General features: G+C 48.2%; 1 protein-coding gene across 1 annotated transcript; it reads left to right on the top strand.

Moving 5' to 3' along the window:
• Nucleotides 1-5,016: 5,016 nt before the first annotated feature.
• Nucleotides 5,017-12,280, top strand: LOC308576539 (uncharacterized protein). Its single transcript, XM_081175946.1, has 2 exons — nt 5,017-5,241; nt 10,044-12,280. The coding sequence occupies exon 2, from the start codon at nt 10,055-10,057 to the stop codon at nt 11,138-11,140; it is 1,086 nt and encodes a 361-aa protein (XP_081032072.1). The 5' UTR covers nt 5,017-5,241; nt 10,044-10,054; the 3' UTR covers nt 11,141-12,280.
• The last annotated feature ends 4,964 nt before the right edge of the window (nt 12,281-17,244 follow it).

Raw genomic sequence — 17,244 nt, 5'->3', positions numbered from 1 at the left:
ACGCCGAAGTTTCCCCCCGGGCTCGGATCGGGGAGCAGCGCTGCTCCCCCCCGGCTCCCCTTCGCCCTCCCGGCTCTCTCTGCCGCCCACTGGGGACCCCCCTCACCTGCCAAGTCTGGAGCGCCGGTGGAAGTTGCATGCATGCATGCAGGGCGCCATGTTGCCATTGCATTGCACTACACTCCATGCAACGCCTGCACACATGCATTGCCTTGCACGCCCGCCAAGGGGTCTCCCCGCGGTCCGATGCGTCCCCTCCGGCGCAGATGCAGCATTGCAAAAATAAACCCCCCCCCGACGCAGCCCTACCAGGGGGGCAGCCTCCGCCGCTCCGCCTCCGCGGGGATCCCCGGGCTCCATCCTGCTGCCCGATCTCCGCGGGGGCGCAGGCAGGCTGCGCGGGGTCTGCGCGGAAGAGCCCCTGCCCGCCCGCCCGCCGCCGCCGCGCTCATTCCATGGCCGGGAGAAGAGCGCTTCAAACAAAACACCCGGCCCGCCAGGCCACACTGGGAAACGTAGCTCGCGCACCCTGCGCGGGCGCGGAGCCCAAGGGCGAGGGGACTACGGATCCCGGCAGCCCCCACGCTGGGGACGGAGGGGGAGAGGCTGGGTGCAGGGATGGAGGGACGGGTGGGCGAGCGAGTGAGTGAGTGGCAGCCGCCAAGCCTTGGCCGAGAGCCAGGAAGGGCATCCCCGGAGGAGGAGAAGGAGGGAGGCGCAGAGCGGGAGGGAGGGAGGGAACCCCAGGGGTCATCTAGTGACGGCGCCCCAATCGAAAATTTGACTTTAAAAAAAAAATCTTTCAAATTTTTTAATTTTTCCCGCGGCACACCAGGCAACATCTCGCGGCACACTAGTGTGCCGCGGAACAGTGGTTGGGAAACACTGCCTTAGATATGTTTTTAATATTTTCTACATATCCAAATTAACTTAATTTGCTCATTTGTTCATCTGCTTTGAATATATTCTCTTATTAAACTACAGGTTATTACAATAATCCTGCAAATGTTCTTATCTGTTTACAGTTTCTTTGTAAATATTCAATAAACCACCTCCATTCTTTTATAAAAAGTTTATCTTTATTTCTTATTTTCCTGGTAAGTTTTGCCAGACTAGAGTTACAGTGGTACCTTGGTTCTCAAACTTAATACGTTCTGGAAGTCTGTTCCAAAACCAAAGTGTTCCAAAACCATGGTGCACTTTCCTATATAAAGTAATGACAGAGGGCCTTCTTGGTAGTGGCGCCCGCCCTGTGGAACACCCTCCCATCAGATGTGAAGGAAATAAGCAGCTATCTTATCTTTAAAAGACATCTGAAGGCAGCCCTGTTTAGGGAAGTTTTTAATATTTAATGCTGTATTGTTTTTAACACTCGATTGGGAGCCACCCAGAGTTTATTATTATTATTATTATTATTATTATTATTATTATAATGCAAAATAGATTAATCCATTCCAGACTTTTAAAAACAACCCCTAAAACAGCAATTTAACATGAATTTTACTATCTAACGAGGCCATTGATCCATAAAATGAAAGCAATAAACAATGTACTGCGGTCACACAATCAATGAAACAGTAGCTGAACTGGGTTCCACACATTCACAAAAAGAGAACTGCAAAAACAAAACAAAAATAAATAGCAAAAACAGACAGACCTCAGTGTAACACTCAAAACAGAAGTGTGGCACTCATAACAGAAGTGTGGCACTAAAATTGGGAGCGTAACACTCAAAACGGAGCACGTTTGGCTTCCAAAAAATGGTTCACAAACCAGAACACGTACTTCCAGGTTTGCAGTGTTTGGGTTCCAGGTTGTTTAAGTACCAAGGCGTTTAAAAACCAAGGTACCACTGTATAGTTGTGAAATAAGAGCCCTGTTAAATGAAACCAGGTTTCATTGCCAAGCCCTGCCACAGATTAAGATCTGTTTGTCCCTTCCTTTATGGATTCAGAGGTGTTGGGGTTTTTTGTGGGTTTTTTGGCAATAGAGGTTTTTCAACACAGATTGGATAGCCACCTGTCAAGGATTCTTTAACTATCGTAGGGGGTTGGACTAGATGACCCTTCCATCCCTACAATTCTGTTTCTATTATTCTTTCCACCCAATGCAAAAATGTGAGCATCAAGCTGCAGTCCCCTACCCGTTCCTTTTAATACAAGGATACTACATTGGCAAAAAACGCAAGAGTTACTGGTAGATATTTGTTACTGTGCTGATCAGAGAGAGAAAATAAGAAAACAGATATGATGATACAGGTGGTTAGAGCATGGTGCTGATAACTTTAACTGGGCCAAGTTTTGTTACACAAACCTCTTCATAAAACAATTATGGAAAGCAAGTGAGTCATAGCTATACGCAGACCAATATTATCTTCTAGTGACTTAAGGTAAGAAGACTCTTGATCCTTGGCCTTAACGTAGCAGCTTTAAAAGATACACTTGGAAATTAAAACGTATAATCTTTGATTACATGAGTCAATGAGCCGACTAGAGTTCATGGCCTCCGGGGCAATTACAACAATCTATAACCGTTGCTGATTCAGGTGCAGGTGATATGTGTAATCTTATACACTCTTATTTGACAGTATGCTCTACAAAATTAATTTAAACTTGCTTTCTGGTAAGTGTGCATAGATTTGGGAGACATAGTTGGCCTCCAAGTATATGATGACCTCCCCTTATATGCCGCGGTGGCGCTGTGGGTTAAACCACAGAGCCTAGGACTTGCCGATCAGAAGGTCAGAGGTTCGAATCCCCACGACAGGGTGAGCTCCCGTTGCTCTGTCCCTGCTCCTGCCAACCTAGCAGTTCGAAAGCACATCAAAGTAGATAAATAGTTACCACTCCGGCGGGAAGGTAAACGGCGTTTCCATGCGCTGCTCTGGTTTGCCAGAAGCAGCTTAGTCATGCTGGCCACATGACCCGGAAGCTGTACGCCGGCTTCCTCGGCCAATAAAGCGAGATGAGCGCCGCAACCCCAGAGTTGGCAACAACTGGACCTAATGGTCAGGGGTCCCTTTACCTTTACAGGCCATCCCGAGCCGTGCACAGGATTCCAGGGGTCTTGGCCCTCAAGCAGGATCTGTGCTCCTTTGGAGAATTGAAGACCCTGCAGGGACTGTTGTAGCTTTAAGAAATATTATTTATTCACATATTTATACTTGAATTTAGATGGAGGGAGTCCAGATCTTACAGCATGGCCATCTCAAGAAGGGCTTGTTCCCCATGGTAGTGCAGCACTGCAGTCTGAGGCATCTCTCCATCTGCCTTCAGCCAGCCAAGATCTTTCTGCCCTTTTCTTAGCTATTCGAAGCCTCCTGCCAAAGGCCCCCAACTCTTCCTGTGACATCACACCCAGTTACCCTGGCAACCTTCCAAATCCCCAGTCTTTGCTCACACCTCAGGGCAAGGGGGAAGGACAACTCTCTTGCCTTACCAATGGCCCTGCATTGTTTCTTCATGATCCTAGCTCAGCCACCTCCTTTGGCATAGGCTAGCCTAGAAATTCGTCTGCAGTTTGTATCTCTCCCAGTTAATCAAAATCCTACCATTTATTAATTTCTAGGATTTAGAGGGGATCCTCCCCCCAAACCTATAACAGGACCAAGGATGCTATAATCTCAGCATCAAATCCAAGTTTAGTTATGGAAATGCTAGATAGCTCTGAACAAATCATTCTCTCTCTCTCCCAACTGCAGTTTTTTCATATATAAAATGGAAATAACGGAGTTATGCATATGGATTGTGACTTTCTTTGCTGTGAAATAGGCAATAATTCTTGGAGACCATCAAGTATTTTTCTTTCAACAAATGTCCCTCATCTGAAAGGCTCCAGGCAGGTAACAATATACTAGGAATGTATAACTTAACAGTTAGAATAATATATATATAACAACATGGGCCTTAAACTATCATCTGTTTGGCCACCCCAGGCCAGTAATTTCAGAGAGTCTTCAGTGGAAGAATATTCCACTGTTGAGGGGTTTTGTTTTTGCTGCAGCTGGTTCCTGTCTTCTCTTCTGCTTTGATGGGAGCAATTCTTTGTACACACTCTTGCCCCTCTTGTGCCTTATTTATCACAATCTTTCCAAGAGTTTTGTACAGAGCCTAAATGTACTAGTAAGGGCCAAACTGGACATGGCAGCAGTACTTCAATCCTGTTTTAAAGCACTGCCCAGATGATGGCTGGCCATCCTTTTGCTATTCTGACGGCTTGCCCAGGATGACTGGCTGTGATTTTAGCAATGAGCTTTAGTGATAGGTGAGTTTACCTTGATAGCTGAGGATCTCTCTCTAGTTTTCAGAATGAAATACCTAGCAGAGTTTGCAAAGGCAACACCCTCTGTCCGGGGAGATGGCAGGGAAATAGTTTTCACCCAGTTTGCCATGTATCAGACAAAACACCAGAGCTGTGGATCGCCTGAATCTGAATCATCCTTATAGTGCCAAGTTGCTCTCCTGGAGAACTTGTCGCTGCACTATCTTGCTGAAGGGGTCTGTTAGCCTCTGCTTGGGATGATCTGCTTGTATATTTGAAAAGAAGGCCAATTCTGACGGGTACCGCACGTCACTCATCCAAAGGGAGTCAAACCATTTTAGTGCCTTCTCGCTGGATGTGTGCGCGACACACCTCTCGCTCCGATTAGGAGACCGCGCAAGAACGGGACGAAGCGACGCGTCCTACAATGCAAGACAGGCAGCGGCACGAGAGGGCCAACTTTGGCCGGCAGCCCACCTGCAAGACTGGCCGCCGCGCTCCTGCCCAGGCAAGGTGCGCAAAGCACCAAGGGCGCGCCAGGCCGGAGCGCCAGGCAGGCCGAGCAGCGCGCAAGACGCGCACCCTCGCAGGCCCGGCTGCCTGGCGCCAGCTCGGCTCTTCGGGGCCCTTCTGGTTCTCCGAGAGCGCAGAGCAGCGATGCCTCGGCGGGCCTGACGGCGGCCCCTTCCCGCTTCCCTTGGCGGCCGGGGTGAAGCCAGGCGAGGCGGCGTCCTCGGCTGACCTGGGTTCGGGCGAGGGCGGCTCTGGCGCGCCGAGGGGAGGCGCCTCGCCAGGACCGGAGCTGCTGCCGCGGCCGCCGCTGCTCCAGACGCCGGCGCGGGACGCTCCCTCCAGCGCACCAGCAGAAGCCAGCAGGCCCGGCGAGGTCCGACGCAAGGCGAAGGCCCCAGGGGGACGTGGTTCCTGCACCGCGCCCCGCTTGCGCGCACCTCTCCGCCCGACCCTCCCGGCTGCGTCGAGGTGAGGCTGGGGGGGGCGCGCGGGGGAGGCTTGGCAGGCTGCGGGGGGGGGGGGTAGTTCAATACATTGAGACAAAGGGGGTGGTGGTGCGGGGGGGGGGTCTGGGCTTGTGCGAGAGACGCCCCCCACCCCGGCTGCACCAATTCTTTATCCCAGCTCTTTTTCACTCGCGTTCACGCGAAGGTGGCTTGTTGCGGGGCGTCTCTCCGCGCAGGCCCTCAGCCGCTCTCATTGGTGGTTTTAGGTGCCAGCATGGAGAGCCTCTGAGCGCGTGCAGAGTGTACTTCGCGCCCGCCTCCCTGAACGATCAACTACTCCCACCTGTAATCTGCGGGGAAGAAAGGATTTCCCAGGTCAGGAGAGGCGAGGGCTTGCACGCAGACTTGAGATCAGCCATCACACATGCTCTGTATTTCATGCACACATTTTTCCCCCTTTAAAAATGGATTTTTTAATCTATGCAGGGTACACAATGAATATTTCTGAAACTGTACGTAAGATCGTTGTAATACTGTTGGGCTTTGGAGGGTCCACCCCCAATGTAAACATGCATAGTGTGTGCTGTTGCGGCTGCACAAGCAATATTGTATTTGGGTACATTATTATTATTATTATTATTATTATTATTATTATTATTATTATTATTATATTTGCCTGTCCGACTGGGCTGTCCCAGACACTCTGGGCAGCTCCCAACAGAATATTAAAAACACATTAAAACACCAAACATTAAAAACTTCCCTTCAGATGGGCTCTAAATAGGAGGCCATGCAAGCTGTAGTGCAACAGGTGTTGCCAATGGGCAGCTACCACCAGGACAGGTCTGTGGGGCAGGACTGAACAGAGTGAACAGGGGAGGGGCCTCCCTTACCACATTTTGAAGTAAGTGAAGCAATGTACATTTCCATCTAAAGGGTATGCACATGCAAGACAATTACAGTCCTGAGTCTAAACTTGCCTGCTTGCCCCACTGGGTGCTCCCCAGCCTCCCACATGACATGGCAAGGGATTCTGGGGCACACCTTGAATTATGTGGGGCAGCAAAATCTCCACGGTTGGCCTTCACAGTGTTGTGTTTGGATACCTTTGGAGTGCTGCGCCTACATACATGGGTGAGATTGTCAGCACAATCCTAACCATGTCTGCTCAGAAATAAGTCCTGCTGAGTTCATTGGGGCTTACTCCCAGGTAGGCGAGGTTAGAATTGTCACCCATGGATGTGCAAGGCTTTGAGGAAGGCTGGCAGTAAGTATAGTTGCTCTGCTTGTTCCACGTAATGGACCTAATATAGGGGGATGTAAGAAATATCTTTCTGTTTGCTCCGCAGTTACGGATGTAAGAAATATATTTCTGTTTGCTCCGCAGTTACGGTATATTCCTGACCTTGCACAGAACTCAGTGTAGTTCAAAAGCTTGCATACTTCCTGTATCTCCAAAAGATATGAAGTTTCAGAGCCACCTGTTACAGAAACCGGCAATTTGTAAAGATAAAGAGAGCCGTGCGAATTCTTGTATTAATTATTTAATTGAACTGACACATGACTTTAAACAGCGCTATTCCCCCAATAACTATGGCACAGCTAGCTTGGCTTCTTTCTTTCCCTTTCATCTGACTCAAAACTGCTTCTTTTCTTTAACGTGCTTAGACAAAATTCTGGTTTCAGCCTCACCTCGACAAGGAAGTGTTGACACCTCCCAGCGATTTGGCTTGGCGGTGGTTAGCGGCTGTCATTCAAAGCAACCTTTTACCTGTCAAAACAAAGACCTAGAAAGAGAGGTGTATCTTGCATAACCCAAAAGTGTGCTTTTTGCGCTCCTCATATAGTAGTTGTGTAGTAGATGTGGGTGGGTGTTTTTTGTTGTTGGAGTTTTCCTGGTTGGTTGTTTTTTTTCTTGGAACAAACTGCGCGTTCTTCCCAGCATTCCTCCTTTGGCAGGACGGCACATGCAGTCCTAACCGTGGACTGGAATGTTCCCAACAACTTGGGTAAATGGGAGTTTGTGGGAGGGAGGGAACTGTTATGGCGGAGTGACCTAGTTAACAGCATTGCCTAGAAGAGGGACAGAAGGAAGAAGGGATTTGAGGTCACTGGCTCACTCCTTCAGCCCAGGAAGAGACATACAATGAAATCCTATGCATGTCTGCTTAGAAGTAAGCCCCATTTGAGCTCAGTGGGACTTAATCCTGAAGCTCCACGCTGAGGAGGGGCTGGAGATGGATTACTTCTTGATTGTTTTGGAATATGATCTCCACCTAAAACAATTGTAATCTGTAGTGGGGGTTGTTTCCTGTTCCGCCACATTTTTTCCTGGTGTATTTTTATATACAGGATGTTCTTTTCTTTTTTTAATAATTTTTTAATTGGCTTTTACACATATTTTCCAGCATAACATCCTTTCAAATTTTTTGGCTAGCATAACCTAAGACTTCCTTCAACCTCTGATGGTTTTCTAAAGTCTTTCTAATTATGCATTTTGTTACTATAATTATTGCTATAAACTCAAATTTCCAATACATCTATTCCTAATTCTTTTCACAATAATTTATAAATCACTCCTTACAAAACTTCTTTTAGCCCTACAAGCGATGTCAATTGCTTACAATTGCTTTCCAAATATATCGAAAATTTCTTCCATTCCTTTAGGAAAGTCTGCTCCTGCTGGTTCCGAATTTTCCCTGTTAGTCTCGCCATCTCAGCATCAGTTTCTCTAGCCACTCTTCTTTAGTTGGTATTTCTTCTTGTTTCCATCTTTGGGCTAATAGTATCCTTGCTGCAGGTATCGCATATAAAAACAATTTTTTTATCATTCTTATGAATTTCTGTGCCCACCATACCCAATAGAAGGGCTTCTGGTTTTTTAACAAATGTATATTTCAACATTTTTTTTATCTCATTGTAAATCATTCCCCAGAAGTCCTTTCTTACATTCCAACCACATATGGTAAAAGGCACCCTTATATACAGTATGTTCAGTGTGGTGTAGTGCCTAGCATTTGGGGCACAGAAGGAGATCTGGGTTCAAAATGGTCATGAAATTCACCGGGACACCTTGAGTCAGATGCACAGGCACACACAAGCAGATTATCCATGCCCAAGGGCTACTCAAGGGTACCCAGTACTTGCACCTTTCACCCCCAAAATGTGAAAAGTGTAGCACTTGCTGTAACAACCTCATGGCGAGTATGGCACCCTTTTTCCTTTTTAAAAAAGCATGTAACCCAGTGTTTCCCAGCCTTGAGTCTCCAGCTGTTTACAATTCCCATCATCCCTGCCCACTGGTCCTGCTAGCTAGGGATTATGGGAGTTGTAGTCCAGAAAGAGCTAGAGCCCCAGGGTTGGAGAACACTGATGTAACCTATCCTTCTAATACCACTACAGTGGTACCTCGGGTTACATACGCTTCAGGTTACAGACTCCGTTAACGGAGGGGCTGGGGAGCTGCTGCCAGTCAATGTAGACAGTACTGTGCCAGATGGAGCCATGGTCTGACTCTGTATAAGGCAGCTTCCTGTCTTCCATGTATCATCCATCTGGAAAATGGTATTTCCCTCCTGTGGGTCTCAGACGCTGGATTGTCCTTGCTTACAAACAGCCTTGATCTAAAACAACTACAGGCCACGTAACAAAAAACAGGGACCAGACCCAGCAATAAACCCAAATGCCGATTCTATCCCCCTATCCACTCTGGCAACACCATTAAAAAAAAATATTTGGGAAGGACTGCAGCTGGGTGGGAGAGCTCATGCTTTGCATGCCACCCCCAGCATCTGCAGGTAGAACTGGGGGCAAAGGCTCCTGCTCCAAGAGTTGCATGGAACAATTGTCCAATTTGTCTGATGCTCCTGATGATGTGGCCTTGACTCTACACAAGCTCCCCCCCCAATCAATCTGTTAAATCCCATCCAGACTGCCTTTTGTCCCACATTTCTAGGCACAGGTCCAGGCTTTAAAACTCCGTGTCCAAGTGGTGGGGTTTTTGTTTTTGTTTTTTCCTGGCACTTTCCCCAGGAAAACCCACATGTTACTGCAGAATCAGAGCAAAGGGCAATTGGGTTTTCCACAGACCTGTGCCGGAAAAGCATGGCACAAAAGGAAGTCTGGATGAGCCCCAAAGTCGCCACTGACTTGCTTCAGATTTGGGGTGCAAGCTCGACTTCCGCCTCTGTCCTTTAAAAGTTCACCTTTTTTTAGCAGTAATACTCAGCGCTTACATTGGCACCCTCTGACCAGTCACATGTGCTCCCTTGTGGTTCTTCTAACAACTACATAAGGTAGACATGGGTTTTTATCTCCAGAATGCAGATGGATGAGCTCTTCGCAGGCGCAAGGTTCAAACTGGGGACGTCTTGATTTTGTAGCTGTCTCTTAGTATTGCTAAGTATTTCTCCAGAACAGAATATATTAGTGTGTTTGAACTCCTGCTTATCAAGTCTCTTTTGGATCTCAGCGACACATCTCTGAAAACAAATCATAAATAGCAGTCTGCCTTATTACATGACTGTTGTAAGGATAAATGTAGATTGCGTAGCTAAAAAGAGCTTTAGGAATGACTAATAATATTGACATTTCCAGCCTCTTTGGCACTGCATTACATATGTGTGGGTTTGTTCGAACACTAAGCAACCTCTTGGCAATGTTAACTCTTGCTGTGATTCTGGGCAACCTACAGAGGTCACGGTTGGACCTGTGAAAAGGTTCCTTCTGCCCCGAGGTCCTCTTTATTCCCCAGGTGCACACATTGAGAGAAAACAGCCCTAGCATGCTCTCAACCACTTGCTCTCCTTTCTTCCCACCCCACAGACTTTGAGGGAATGGACCTGCCCCTGGAGGACCCGGCAGCCCAGCCTCAACGGGAGCTTCCGCAGCCGCTTCCACCAGCCCACGTGTGTGAGCTGCGCACTGCGGTGTCGTGCTTTGCCGAAGAGACCGTCTCGCTGCTCTCGGTCAACGGCCTGCTAAGCCACTCCCTGCTCAGAACAGGAGGCAACGCTGGGCCTCAGCAAAGGGAGACAGGGGGCTCCTCCAGCACGGCCCGGCGCAAGCGGGAATTCACCCCGGACGACAAGAAGGATGACGGCTACTGGGACAAGAGGAAGAAGAACAACGAGGCAGCCAAGCGCTCTCGGGAGAAGCGGCGGGTCAGCGACCTAGCGCTGGAGGGCCGGGTGCTGGCGCTGCTGGAGGAGAACGCCCGCCTGAAGGCGGAGCTCCTGGCCCTCAAGTTCCGCTTCGGCCTGATCCGGGACCCGGCTGAGCCTCACCAGCCCGTGATTGCTCTTGCCACCGAGATCCACCAGCCAACAGCCCCACCTCAGCACTACTCTGTGGCTCCTGACGCACCCCACTATGCTTGCCCTTTCCGCCCAGAGCCAGCCACCAGCTCTGAGGATTCTGGTTTCTCCACGCCAGGCAGTTCCAGCATGGGCAGCCCTGTCTTTTTTGAGGAGCGCGACAGGGCAGAGGAAGGGGGTGCCTACGACGGGCACTGCCTGGTGCCTGATGCCCCAAGCGAGGGAGCTGACGTGGGTCGGGTTGGCCGCTACGAGCCTGGGGAGAGCGTCAAAGGCCTCCCCCACAAGCTGCGCTTCAAAATGGCTGGGGGGGCCGAGGAGACGGGTGGGGAGCAACCTGGACCTTACACGCCATCTCCACCGGTAGGAACCTGGAGGGCCCCAGCCGCACGGGAGGAGCAGGGGAATGTCGCCGGCCCTGTGGGCACAATGGCCTTTGAGAATTGCTGTGAGACAGAGGCTCCCAGCGCCCAGCTGCCTGCCCCGCCGGGGCCTGAGTACCAGGCGGAAAACACCACCTTGCGAAGCCAGCTAGCATCACTTTCAGCTGAAGTGGCTCAGCTGAAAAAGCTCTTTGCTGAACAGATCCTGATCAAGATGAACTGAACTGGGGGTGGGCGGGTGCAAGACTGAAGGGTGGCATCATAGGGGTTAATCTCCCCCTCCCCCCAATCTCCAGAACTATAAAAAAATGGGTATTCTGTGTTTGTATAGAATTTGGCCCTGCGTGGTCAGTTTTCATCTGTTTAAATTAATTCAAGCCACAGCAACAGCCCTCCTTTAGAATATGTGTTCCTCATCACCGTGGCCCTGTCTTAGTGACTTTCAAGTTTTCTTACATTCAGGGAGCTTTTATCTTCTATCTGCATGACCTTCTCTTGTCCCCATCCCTTGTGCATTTCGGAACATTCTGGGAGGTGTTTTTAGGTGACGAACACTCAGCTCTTGTGCAGCAAATGCCCACTCTGTGTTGAGGAAGTTCAAGGGGTGGGGCATGGCAATCTGTCCTTCCAAGAATTTCATCAGCCATTGCCTGTCTTTTCATTTGAGGGACCTCAGTAAGCTTACAGGGCTCTGGAGAACAGAGTTTGGGAGACACTGTACTGTTCAAACATGAGAGCGACCACCCCAATGCATCTGAACTAGTCCTGACTCCCTGGAGAACAGCTAGTTGTTTCCTCAACCACAATGGAGGTCCCATCTGGACCATACACTTCAAAAGAATCCTGGGAACCGGAAGAGGGATGGATTTTTAAACCACTTGGGGAACTGTAGATCTGCTTTAAGTGATTAGTGCATCCCTGTTTGGTGGTGGTGGTGGTTTTTGCTAGGTGGGGAAACTGAAGCAGACCAGGTGAGTGCCCAGATGTCTGTGGGAGTTGATGTCCCGTTCAGAAACTGCCAGGCCAAGAACCTGACCTGGTGAATGAATGAGAGGAAATGGACTGAAGGTCTGGGTCGAAGGAGAGGCAGCCAATGGGACAACGATTCCATTCCTCGTACCTTTCCTGCCTCTTTCATTGCTCTGCCTAGTGCTGCCTGGAAGCCAAACCCTCTGACAGTGGACACTTTGCAATGGAGGACAGGCACTTTGCACATGCTTAAAACAACTCTCCTTTTGATTCTTTGATCATGCTTCAGTGTGGAACCTCGCCACTGAGAACGTTCAGATTTTGGTTGATTTTGACCGTCTACTTTTTAAACTAATCATTTTGGTGATTTTAATAAATCTGTGTATTGCCATGATGTAATAATGAGCTCGTTTTTTGAGAAAAAATGCAACTTTTAATAATAAGCAAAAGTTACCACACAGCTGTAGAAGGGAAGACTGTTTTGCTTTTTCATTCCTTGTCGCAGCAAACGCCAGAATCAAGAGAGGCTCCTGAAATAAACACAGCAGGAAATAAACATAAGAACTCGTGGCCTTCCTGAGGCCTATTGGCACCTGTCAAGTAACTTAAATATTTCCCTCAGTATTCTGAAAAAGTAATATTCAGAAATGTGGGGGGGGGAGGGGTGCGTGCTCAGACACGGAGCTTTAAATCACAGATGGTGCCTGGAAAGAACAGCAGAAAGGTGAATGGGGATAAGTACTTCCATTTTTTGTTCTTAAATTCCACAGAAGTAGCAGGGAATGCCTAGCACATGAAAATTGCGTCCCAGCTTGCTCCCTGTCCTGTTTCCTGCTTTGCCCTCCAGTGTTTGTGTAGGAAGTACTGAAAAATGGGATCTCCCAGCTGCAGAGTAAATCTCCTCTGATCACGCTGCTAACATACACAGGCCAAGTTTGCATTAGAGGAGTGCCAACTGGATTTTCTGCTTTTGGGGTCAAACGATGTGACTTCAAGCACATTTTAAAATCATTGCTTGCAGCTGGCCCAGCCCCAGGTTAACCCTTTCCCTCCCCTGCCATTCTCCCCCAGTAATAATTTGCTATACACACAGTCTGTTTTGCCCTAAATTAATAAACCAAGATCAGCAAAAATAGCTTTTGGGGGGGTGTCAGTGGAAAGATGAGGGGGGGGGGCATGCCCACTCCCTTCAACCAATCCATGTAAAAGGTATGGCATAGGCAAGATCCTGGGCAAGAAGAATGGGCAGGTGCATTAAAGGCCACCAGCAGCCTCCACAGGTGGTAGTGGCCTGAGACTGCACAAGCTTCTTCTACTTCATCATCATCATCATCAATTTCATTTCTATACCATTTTAAAGGAGAAAAAAATCTCAAAGCGGTTTACAACCTAAATTAAAACATCAAATAGAACAATGCAGAATAAAACATTACAGGGGTGGGAATGAAAATTATACATACAAAGCAACACAATTAACAGGAAATTCAAATATTATCCTAAAGATTTCAACATAAAACATTTGCAAAGGAGGTCAACTGCAGAATACAGTGGTACCTCAGGTTACATACACTTCAGGTTACAGACTCCGCTAACCCAGAAATAGTACCTCGGGTTAAGAACTTGGCTTCAGGATGAGAACAGAAATTGCGGCGGCAGCGGGAGGCCCCATTAGCTAAAGTGGTACCTCAGGTTAAGAACAGTTTCAGGTTAAGAACGGACCTCCAGACCAAATTAAGTTCTTAACCCAAGGTACCACTGTACACATTTAGCGGAGCAAAGTTACCGTACTTTTCCGTGAATAACAACCCCCCACCCCGTGTATAACACACCCACTATTTTGGGGGACTCCAGTTTAAGAAAATGGGCCAGAGTTGTGGAGCTTTTTTGGGGGGAGGGTGGCCCAAAGTTGTTGAGGGGAGGGAATGCAGTAAGTCACTAACCCGGCAGTTACAATCACTCGCACCGCTTGCTGAACTCTATTAAAGTTGATTACTTTAGTCAGAGAAAAGCAAAAATCAATATAACGGGTGACACCTGTTCACTTCTCCACCAATTCCTTTTTAAAATACACATTAATGTTATAGTATATTGATATACTGTTGCCTCCCAAAGTAGGAAACCACATATTCAGGCATAGAATTGGCTCCAGTTCTAAAACAGGGGTTAGGAACAGGGTCTGACCAGCACACCTCCCAACACTCATCAGATGAAAATAGGGACATTTCTCACTCCCGCACAACTTACCACCCTCGACCCGGTATTTTTTGTTCCCACCCTGCACTCCTGCAGAGCATTTCCTATCGGAAGGAGGGCGAAAGCCCCCATGGCTACACCTCCTCCACCATCCTGAGAAAATCCCTTAATCCCAATTTGATGTGATTTTTGCTAGAGTTGCAAAAAGAAAAACAAACACCAAGAATTTGTTTGTTTTAATCAAGACTCCTTGGACTCCACTCCCCCTTTCTTCTTGCCCAGGGCGACTCTGTCCTTTGTCTACGTAGTTGTACCTCGGCTCCCAAATGCCTTGAGAGTCAAACGTAAGGTTACCAGATTTTATTTTATTTTTCAAAAAAAAATTATTGGTTTTCATAACATTATAAACAAACAAACAAACAAACAAACACATAAACAAACATAAATCATAGCCTTATTAAAAATTACACTTATTAACTTTATTAAGTGACTTCCTCGCTTCCCCTTGGTTGAATTTCATTGCATGTCCTTTTAACGGTTTTCCAAATCGTAGTTCTTAAAATAATTTAACTTAGACATTAACATCCTTAGATCTTCACATTATGAAATTAAACATATTAAGGTTTTTTTCAATGAATCCGGGGACACTTTTCAACTTCAGTAGGAATGATAGGATTTTGTCAGGGGACCGATTTGTAAATCTGGGGACTGTCCCTGGGAAATGGGGATGTCTGGTAACCTTAGTCAAACGTTCTGGTCCCCAAACGATCAAAAACCGGAAGTGAGTGTTCCAGTTTTCGAACGTTCTTTTGGAAGCTGAACGTCTGACAGGGTTTCAGCGGCTTCTGATTGGCTGCAGGAGCTTTGGTTTCTGAACGTTTTGGAAGTTGAACCCCAGAGAAAGCACGTCACGTGGGGTCAGTGGCTGCAGCCTCTCCCTCCTCACCTGCTCTCCAGCAGCCTCTATGAAATATACTCAGAGTCGCAAAGTGATTTCATGCTCTTTATTCAGCTCATAGTGGTGAGGAGGAATGAATGAAAGTCCCCTCACAGTATCTGCTTTATATACATTATTTACACAATGGGCTGCACATGATTGGCTAATTCCAGAATTCTACTGTAAGCCAATCAGGTTGTGGATTCACTTCTATCTGGAGCAGGATTGGGTGGTTCCTGCCAACCAATCATACTGCTGCATTGTTCTAGGACCAATCAGACAGCTGCATTCTGAATCCTATTGTTCTAGGACCAATCAGACTGCTGCATTCTGAATCCTATTGTTCTAGGACCAATCAGACTGCTGCAGTTTGGATCCTATTCAACTCAGTACATAACACTCTACAAGCTGCCCAAGAGATGACACTGGCAGTGGCAGACATGGGGTGCTCCCTCGCGGTCGCCACTGCCACCACTGCCATCATTTGGGGCAAGCGCTGGCTCATCTTCCACCCTGAGCTCAGAGCGGGCGGCCTTGGCGGGGGAAATAGGGACATTCTGGGATCAAATCAGAAGCCGAGACATTTTTCATAATTCCGGGACTGTCCCTGGGAAATCGGGATACTTGAAGGGTCTGGACCAGTGGGCCAGAGTCCAAATCCTGCACCCTCACTGGCCCCCCTGACAGGTGGGCAGAACCTCCCACCTGCCGATCATCTGGTGTCCGGTGACACAAAAACCCTACCTTATAAGTGAGGTTCAAGCCATGCCCACAGAGGGGAACCCCCCCTCTTGAATTATGAGTTGTTTGCTTGACTCTCTTTCCCGCCCCCTGAATCCATAGTTGACCTGATCCAGTGAGGCAAAATGGATGCCATGGACATAGTCCATGGCAGTGGCGTAGCGTGGGGGGTGCAGGGGGGGCCGGCCGCACCGGGCGCAACACCTGGGGGTTAGGGTTAGGGGGCGCAAATCCACGGGTTAGGGGGCGCAAATTACTTGCCTTGCCCCGGGTGCTGACAACCCACGCTACGCCACTGGTCCATGGACACAGTTCTTACAGTGGCCCAAGTCTGTGTGCTTTTAACCCCAGCCAGAAAATTTATGATATCATGGATTATCTGTTCGGGAGGAGTAGCAGAGATCCAGGTTTGGAAACACATTGCTTGCTTGCTTGCTCCCCACACCCCCCCCCCCCCGTTTCTAGTTGCTGAGACCAGCAAGCAAGCTGGAACTGTGTTGATGGATCACGTTTAAAGATCTGCCTTGTGGTAGCCTGTTGCTGTGAAGAGATCCTTGGGATCATCCCTCTGCAGTTCTCTTCTTTGCGGAGATCTGGGAGGTTGTACGCAGGCTAAATATTCACCTGAAATCCCACAGGTCACATATTCAAGGCCCACCACTTGTAGGCTTCAGCCCTGATGCCGGAGAAGTGAAATTATTTGGCAACATTAGTGCCGAAGGTGTCGGAGAAGAGGAACGCCCAACCCATCAACAAAGAATTGGGGAGGAAACCCCACTGGCAACACCCGGATATTCTTTCTGTGCAAGCATACACTTTATTTATAACTGGCTGCCATTCTGAAAAATAGAAAAGTCGGGTACAACAGCGGACAAGACCTGCAACTTTCCTTCAGGATGGATTGCAGTGCAGGCAAATCCTTTAGGCATCAGAAGCTGGAGTCTGCTGGACCCACACAGACGCCTTCTAAGGAGGACCACCTGATCCTCTCCCATTTGCCAAGCATGAGACAAAATGAAAGGTGTGCAGAGAAAAGTGGTATCTACTGCAACAGAAGCTGCTAAGAGACCACTTCTCAGGGTGGAGAAACCGGCCTGAGACTCCCTTTACCAAACTAGTTGCTGACTAGTTTACAGAAAGGGTGCTGCCATGAGAATTTCCAGCAGAGGGCACAGGAGTCAGCAAACATTGACTGCTTCACAGATCTTTTCTTTATAAGGTTGGGGAATGTGGCAGTTCCTGGTTCTGTAAAGATCAGAAGCCTCCAGCCCAATATTTGCCTGTTTGTTTCAAACCCGTATGTGAACCTCAAGCCCCACTTTTTGAACGAAGCCCTTTTGACACACAACCCACTCATTCCCATGCCCTTCTGTAACGCACCCTATAATGAAGCACTTTGCAAATAAAACAACTGCATATAGCTTTGCTGCTTTAAATGCTCCCCCCCCGCTTCCCCTGTGGAAAATTTAGATTGTAAGTTCCTCAGG

Source organism: Podarcis bocagei (assembly GCF_964188305.1).
Source record: "Podarcis bocagei genome assembly, chromosome: 17".
Taxonomy (NCBI): domain Eukaryota; kingdom Metazoa; phylum Chordata; class Lepidosauria; order Squamata; family Lacertidae; genus Podarcis; species Podarcis bocagei.
This window is presented reverse-complemented; position numbering and strand designations above follow the sequence as displayed.